Here is an 8,033-nt window from a genome sequence, read left to right on the forward strand (position 1 = left end):
GGAAAAAAACAACAACAACCCTGCATCCAACTCGAGCTGCAGAAGTCAGATTTGACTGATCACGGGTCAAAAGTAAGGAGAGATAACTGAGAAGATGGTGGAGGATTTGCTCCTCAACAGATCCCGAGGTCAATGACAAATATATTTTATCGTAAGATGTGCTCCCTTTACACAGTGTGCGCGGCGCGCAAAATCGAAAGTGAAAGTGAACTGCGAGCACTCATTCAAAAGGGATTTAAATACCCCACATACTGATAGCGGCGCCCTGATGCACGAAAATTATATACAATATTAGAATATTTGCGGGAGCGGATGAGAGCATGCGGTAATGGTCAGAAATTCAGCGAGAGCGGGATCAACAAGCCCCGCGCTATCACGCAGCGGCGCAGTCAGTCAGTGAGCGCCGTAACAGATGACGTCAAATCTTGCAGGATTCCATAAATAAACTACACAGAACCCCACTATTCGGACAAATATGCATAATGAAAAGATGATACAAAATGTAATACCTTGTAAAATGGCATTTAAGACTTTTTAATACTTTTTAAGGGCCTTAATTTTCTCTAAATTGATTTATCTACTTTTTAAGACCCCGCGGACACACTGTTATAAATCCCTTCGGTCCCTTCTTGGTAGAGAAAACTGCTTGTTTTATTTTACTGTGTAATGCATGTACACAGTAAAATTAAACCTTACGTTTCTTTTCAGTCTTCACGCTATTTGTATTTCACTCTTAGGTAATGGTAATGTAGGTATTGTCTTTCCAAAAGTTACTTTTGTTACAACAGTCGGTAGTAGTTGGATCTTTTCATGCATAAGATACAGTAGACATGTTTAAATTCAAAATGCTTTTGAATTTAACTGAATGTCAGGGAATCATTAACAGGCCTACTGTATATTATGAATATCTGATATATCACCAAGACCTAACAATGGTATGTTTATTTTTCTATTTCTTATGGTGTCTGACATTAATTTGTGGATAACTGTAGGTGAAAGACACTAAAATAATGCTAAAGTTACTGAAAACATTTGCAAATAAGACAACATATTTGCTTTGAGGTTCATGAGACAAATATGAAAACTGTTCAGAGCAATGGTCTTATTGCATTTGACCTGAGGCAGTTGTGAGGTCATGGAGACAGGTAGACTCCAATCCTAAACAAACCACAAACAAAATGTAAGGATTTGTCACGTGGTTTAATGTTGACACAAACATCTCCCAGTAGATCATTACAGTGTAGTTCAAAGCAGTACTGTTCATATAATTATTTAACTGCTCTGAATTAAATGAACAATGTTTTATTTGGGCAACACTGTAATGTTAATGGAAATGTGGTAATGTTAGAGATGTCCTTCCAAAATATGTGTTCACTTTTAATGCATTAAGGTCCTCCAAAAGGACCTTTTATATTCCATGCTGTGTGAAATGCCAAAAATGTATGTCGTAATACTTTTTAATCATGTAATAACCATTTTAGAAAAACTAGTAGACACCTGAGGCTATACTATTTTGTGAATGAAGACTCTGCGTTTTGAGCTTAACAACACCCATTAGCCATATCTATGTACAGATTTACTAAAAGTCTTCTGGAGAATCAACCATGCTGGCTTGACTCACAAAAACAAACCTCACTAGATTAAACTTCTCCCTTCATGTAGATGAATTTTTGTACATTTTAATATGTGAAATATTTGGCTGTGTGTACTTTCAATGGATGAACAAAAAGAATGAGAGAATGTTAAAAAATATCTTCACTTGTACTCCAAAGATGAACAAAAGTTTTTTTTTTAAGATTTGGAACAACATAGGACTAAGTACATGATGACAAATTTTAATTTTTGGATAAATTAACCCTCTAATTCATGTGTTAATTTAATACCTTATTCCACTGTACATATAGTATCTACTAAAGCTGATTAATTGTTTACATGGTCTTTCAAATGGACAGTTGTTAAGGTTATTAAGCTATTGAAAAAACACTCTTAGTCCTAACAGAGTTAGGAGGAGATTCATACTTTAGTTTACAGGCATTAAAATAAATGGCCTTGGCCATTGCACATTTGTTTATTGCTAAGTACATGAATGAGCATGACATGGACATGGTTAATGACTGCAAACAACTTCAGATATTTCAATATTTCAATACAGTAATTCAGAAGCTTTTTAATGAAAGTAGTTAAGAAGCTTTTTCTCTATCATTTATCAATAAAAATGAGAATACACATAAAAGAGTAGTGCTGGGCGGTATGACCAAAAATTTATATCACGGTATTTTTCCAAATTATACAGTTTTTACGGTACATGACGGTATTTTTTTTTCCATGCATGACCAGGAGTTAACCATATTTTCTACTGATTGAGAGAGGAAATACTGCAGTATATTGACTTAGAATGCCCTATTTTACTGTCATGATGAGTGAATAATATCAAAAGAATACACGACAAAATCTTCACACTGGCGCCTAAATGATGTCTATTGTACTCATTTATTGACGAGTCGGCTGCGGTGCGGCCAACTGAAAGCGCTGCTTCTCTGCCGCTCACTGCACAGAACAGACGCCGAGAGAGGTGACACTTCTCCGGGAAAGTCAGACCTCGCGTTCGCGGGACAGCACTGGCGAAATCTTCCAACTGAACCATAGCTAAGGTTTATCCAAAAAAAGTCGCTAGGTTTGTCAGTATGAATATTCTATGGAAAAAACCCGCTAAAATGGTCTGAAAGTCACTAAATCTAGTGCTTAAGTCGTGTTCGTGTGCGTGTGTGAGACGCGGGAGCTGATGGCAGGGGGCGGTGGATATTTGTGGCGGTCAATGTGGATATTGTGGATGAGTTCTTCTGTGTCATCACGTTCTATTAGTTCTACAGCTTCAGTTTCGGAACTTTCACGCTTAGTAACACATACAGCTGGTCGGTATGAACCGGTATACCGCCCAGCACTATAAAAGAGTTATCAAAATTGATTTATGTTGGCTAGTAGTAGGGCTGCACGATAAATCGCATGCGATATTTAACGCGCTAGTAGTATTTATTCTTGTCTGTCTTGTTTTTGTTTGTATTTCGCACATGTAAATACAGTCACAGTCTTTGCTTGCATAATAATAATAATAATAAACAGAATGTGTGTGCATATTCTGCCTTGCGAATGGCAAAAGCTTATTCCAAATAATCAGTTCTTATTCTGCTGGATCTATCTGCTGCTTTTGACACTGTCAATCACCAGATCCTCATGTCTGCCCTCTCATCACTGGGCATCACAGGGATTCCACTTCGCTGGTTTGAATCCTATCTCATTGGTAGGTCTTTCAGGGTGGCCTGGGGAGGGGCGGTCTCCAAAGCTCATCAACTGGTCACTGGGGTTCCTCAGGGATCAGTTCTTGGACCCCTCCTCTTCTCCATATACACTACATCACTGGGTCCCATCATACAGGCACATGGCTTCTCCTACCATTGCTATGCTGATGACACACAGCTCTATCTCTCATTTCAACCAGATGATCCAACGGTAGCTGCACGGATCTCAGACTGCTTGGCGGACATCTCGGCATGAATGAAAGAACATCACCTACAGCTCAACCTGGCAAAGACTGAGCTTCTTGTCTTCCCTGCCACTCCAACTCTACAGCATGATTTCACCATCAAACTAGGTTCTACTACAATTACCCCATCGACTTCGGTCAGAAATCTTGGTGTAACCTTTGATGACCAGCTGACCTTCAAAGACCACATTGCAAAGACTGCCCGATCTTGCAGGTTTGCATTGCACAACATCAGAAAGATCAGGCCCTTTCTAACGGAGCATGCTGCACAACTTCTTGTCCAGGCCCTTGTCATTTCTAGGCTGGACTACTGCAATGCTCTTCTGGCTGGACTTCCATCAAGCACAATCAAACCTCTACAAATGACTCAGAATGCAGCGGCACGACTGGTCTTCAACAAGCCCAAAAGAGCCCATGTTACACCTCTCCTTATCTCCTTGCACTGGCTACCGGTTGCGACTCGCATCAAGTTCAAGACATTGATGCTTGCATATAGAACAGCCACAGACTCAGCACCCGCCTACTTCCACTCACTACTACGAATCTACATCCCCTCCAGAAGTCTGAGATCCGCTAGTGAGCGACGCCTCATGGTACCATCACAGAGAGGCTCAAAATCACTTTCCAGAACATTCTCGTTCACCGTTCCTGGCTGGTGGAATGATCTTCCCACCCCTATCCGGAATGCTGAATCCCTGACAATTTAAGCGACAGCTGAAAACTCCTCTCTTTAAACGCTACTTGACTTCATCTTAGAAAAGGTTTTTTTTTGTTTTTTTTTCTCTTTATTTATTCCTTCCCTTTTCTAGCTTGTACTTATTTAAACAATGCCTAAAACTTGCTATTTCAAGCACTTCCTGTGTCTGTTTGCCTCTTTAAGAAGAATCGCTTTATGTATTCCCCAATTGTAAGTCGCTTTGGATAAAAGGGTCGGCAAAATTACTAAATGTAAAATGACTAAATGTGACTAGTGTTACAAAGTCAAACAGAATAAAATGAAACCATTGTAATTCATGTAACTAAAAAAATAAGTTACATTTAACATAAATATATTTAATTAATCTGCCCTAGTTAATGTGATATTTCCTAATACCAAAACAAACAACCCACAAAAGTTATGACATTGACTGACATCTACATCAAAGCACGTGTAAGAATCTATTGCAGAGAATACATTATGAAGTATGTGTCTGTATTATTGACAGGATTTAAAAGGGAATTTGTGCACCACTTCAACCATGATGACACACTTACACAGAACTACTGTCTAATCAACTCAAGAACCAACATTTCTATGATCAAGTATGTGACATCAATTTCCCTTTTAGCTACTCCGCTTGTGCTGTAACAGATTGAGATGTGGTGTCTTACCTCTGTGTAGTCAAAATCTGAGAGTGGAGCTATACTTTTGATGTACTCCGCTCTAGGTTGATTGGACGGGTTGGCAATTGACACAGGGGGTGTTAAGGTGCTCATAGCAGATACTATAGTCTGGAATATGGAAACAGAGGTGTTAAAGCATGCTGAATGTGGTAACTAATCAGAAAACACAACTACTAGAGATAAAATAATTGTTATTTACAAAAATGACTTACCACAATGGCGTCCTTCACATTTTTCCGGATATCCAATATTTTTTGCTTCTTTTCTCTGAACAGAGGAGGTGGAAAATAGGAGGGAACAACTGTCATTAAAGAATGAATGACATATCAAAATTAGGATTGTCAAAATAATTCTCCATAATTTACTAATGTGACTATAGCCTAATATTACTCAAAGTTGGGCCTTATCAGTTGGCAAGTTGTGATTATAAGCAGTCACATGACTAAACAGCACATATTGCACACAGTGTGACCTCATTTTGGGCCATCCTGATAGTGAACATAGAAATAACAGCATATCACTCTGATACATAATCAATTCAGTTATTATCTATTATTATTAAAGGTTTTATGCCATGAGATAAGGCCTAAATATACTGTCTAGGTACACAACACAAAAACGAGACTATACCGTATGCGCCAATTGAGAGGATCCTGAGACAGAGAGGATGTCTGGGTACGCAGTACAGAAATTATGCTGAAAATACTGCACACACCTATAGCCCAAAATGTTATATAGGTGGTCGGTCAAATTTGAGACTCGAAAGCGTCTATGATGACCAAAAATTAGGCCCAAAATGGTACACACGCCTATGATAACCAAAAATACAGCTCACTAGGTTTAGCGACAGCCCATTGAAACGCACTGGACGCAGATCTGAAGCCCGTCAATATTCTAACATCCAAAACATAAATACCGCATCCGTTATAATAAACATAGTACAGGCCCAGTGTCAGTAACTAACGCTAAATAAACACACACTCACTCTGCGTTAAAGCCGTTGACGTGCAGGATCCGCATCTGTTTAACTATAGTGCTCTTCCCGGATTCCCCAGCGCCTTAAAAAGCATAGAAAAAAAGACATAAGATGGTACGTAGCTAAAATATTCATGAGTATTTCCAGAGCCATGGAGAAATTATCATTCCATCCATGATGATGATGACGATATATCTATATAGCTATCTCTGCTCGAAGTTTGCGGACACATCTATCTGATAATGTATCGGTTATACATTCCTGTCTTACCTAATAAGAGCAGGCGGTGTGTGGCTTTATACGCCTGTCTCTCTTTCTGTAACTGTTTCTCGATCTTTTTATTCGCCTCTCGTTGCGCCTTCTCGTCGATGCGCTGATCCTCTGTCTTGCTGTTGCCCAAACATCCCATGTTCAAAAGCGTCTCTCTTCTCAAATACACAGTAAATAATAATATTATCTCAAATGTCTTCTGTAATGATGATTTGAAGTGTATCGGACTGATTAATAGGGCGAGAAATCCGTGCGCCACGGGAAAAAAAGGTTTCGCTTTGACTCCTTTACACACACAAGCGACAGATTCAGTCGGATCCTCTCAATATATTCATGATCAATGTTTGAAAATCAGACAAGCAGCTGAAGCTCAGATCATCTGCCTCTCTCTTCCCTGTCGCTATTTTGCTGTAATGTGTCTGTGTTTGTGTATCTTTGACTCAGCACTGCCTCTCTCTGCACTTACAGGAAGTGACACTCAACACTCAACCAGCTGATCCTTCTTCTTCTTCTTCTTTTGTGTTTAATGGCGGTTGGCAAACCAGCTCTCTCTCTCTCTCGTTTTTATCTCTTTCAGAAATTGAAGCCTACAGCCTTTCTGTCCATGCAGCAACTGATGGAACAGGCCAGGCAAAGATTATAGAAGACCAAGAGGCAAAACGCTGATGCTTTTTGGGTAACAGCCACTAGATGGCGCTTCGGTAGCCGGTGTCCTGACATTTTATCCTACCCGTCAGATTGTCCTACCAGGGTTTACTGCGCATGCGCACATCAATATCGCATCCTTTTTCTCACGCTGAATAACAATATTTAATGTATCTGCATTACTGTAAGGGTAGGTTTAGGGTTGGGGTAGATGTAGACTTTAATAATACACAATGTAATAGGTAGAAAAAAAAAATTTATTGTTGGTTTCCTGTAGCTGTATCCCTTCTAGCCACAACCTTTAGGTTTAGGGTTGGGGTAGGTGTAGACGTTAATAAACCATAATTTTACAGGTAGCATTTTTCGTTGGCGAATTGTACCACTGTTTTACCACTGGAGGTAGCAAAATCTGACAGGGTAGCACAAATCGACAGAACACCGCCATTTTGGAGTGAAAATTCCAACTGAATAACAGCACAGATACACAGAAACAGACAGAATAACAAGGAAAGAGAAGTCAAAAGGGAATAAAAAAAAACGCAATGTTGGGCAATCCACTGCAAAAACTATCAGTGTGACAGTAAAAAATCTTGCCTTTCATAGTTTTCCCAAAGACCCTGACAGGTAATTAATTCACAAAAGTGTAAAAATATTGTGTGTTTTGAAGTGGGACGTAGCGCTGTCTTATGCACCTGCTAACTTTAAAGGGGTCATGTGATGCAATTAAAATTTTTCCTTTCTCTTTGAAGTGATACAAGCTCTTGGTGCATAAAGAAGATCTGTAAAGTTGCAAAGACTAAAGTCTCAAATCCAAAGAGATATTCTTTATAAAAGTTAAGAGTCAACCACGCCTACCTAAAATGGTTCGTTCTAACATGCCCCCGCATGTCTACGTCACTATGTGGGAAGATTTGCATAACACCGCCCAAATGTTCACACAAAGAAAGAAGGCATAACTTTTATTCACGCTGTAGTATTGTTGTTGCCGCCAATTATGTCCCCATTGGATGCAACAAATGCCTCGTTTATTATGGGTTTTAATGTTTTTGTCTCATCGCTCCGGCTGGACAGGTCATCACAGTATGGTAAGGGGCATAACATTTCCGTCACACGCTTGAGGTATTCGGCCAATCACAATGAACTGGATAGCTGGCCAATCAGAGCACACCTCGCTTTTCAGACCGATGAGCTTTGTAAAAATCGACGCGTTTCAGAAAG

General features: G+C 39.5%; 1 protein-coding gene across 3 annotated transcripts in view; it reads right to left on the minus strand.

The window, feature by feature from the left end:
• LOC107742053 (guanine nucleotide-binding protein G(olf) subunit alpha-like) overlaps nucleotides 1–6,619 on the minus strand; it is a 76,086-nt gene extending 69,467 nt beyond the window's left edge. For all 3 annotated transcript variants that reach the window (XM_016554907.1, XM_016554915.1, XM_016554922.1), the window contains exons 1-4: nucleotides 6,171–6,619; nucleotides 5,910–5,982; nucleotides 5,137–5,191; nucleotides 4,913–5,032 (exon numbers count right to left, since the gene is read on the minus strand). In XM_016554907.1, coding sequence (XP_016410393.1) covers nucleotides 4,913–5,032; nucleotides 5,137–5,191; nucleotides 5,910–5,982; nucleotides 6,171–6,309 — 387 coding nt within the window. In that variant the 5' untranslated portion in view covers nucleotides 6,310–6,619. The remainder of the gene's footprint in view (nucleotides 1–4,912; nucleotides 5,033–5,136; nucleotides 5,192–5,909; nucleotides 5,983–6,170) is intronic.
• Nucleotides 6,620–8,033: the final 1,414 nt, after the last annotated feature.

This window comes from Sinocyclocheilus rhinocerous, unplaced genomic scaffold (genome assembly GCF_001515625.1).
Source record: "Sinocyclocheilus rhinocerous isolate Xijiao unplaced genomic scaffold, SAMN03320098_v1.1 scaffold1003, whole genome shotgun sequence".
In the NCBI taxonomy this organism is placed as follows: domain Eukaryota; kingdom Metazoa; phylum Chordata; class Actinopteri; order Cypriniformes; family Cyprinidae; genus Sinocyclocheilus; species Sinocyclocheilus rhinocerous.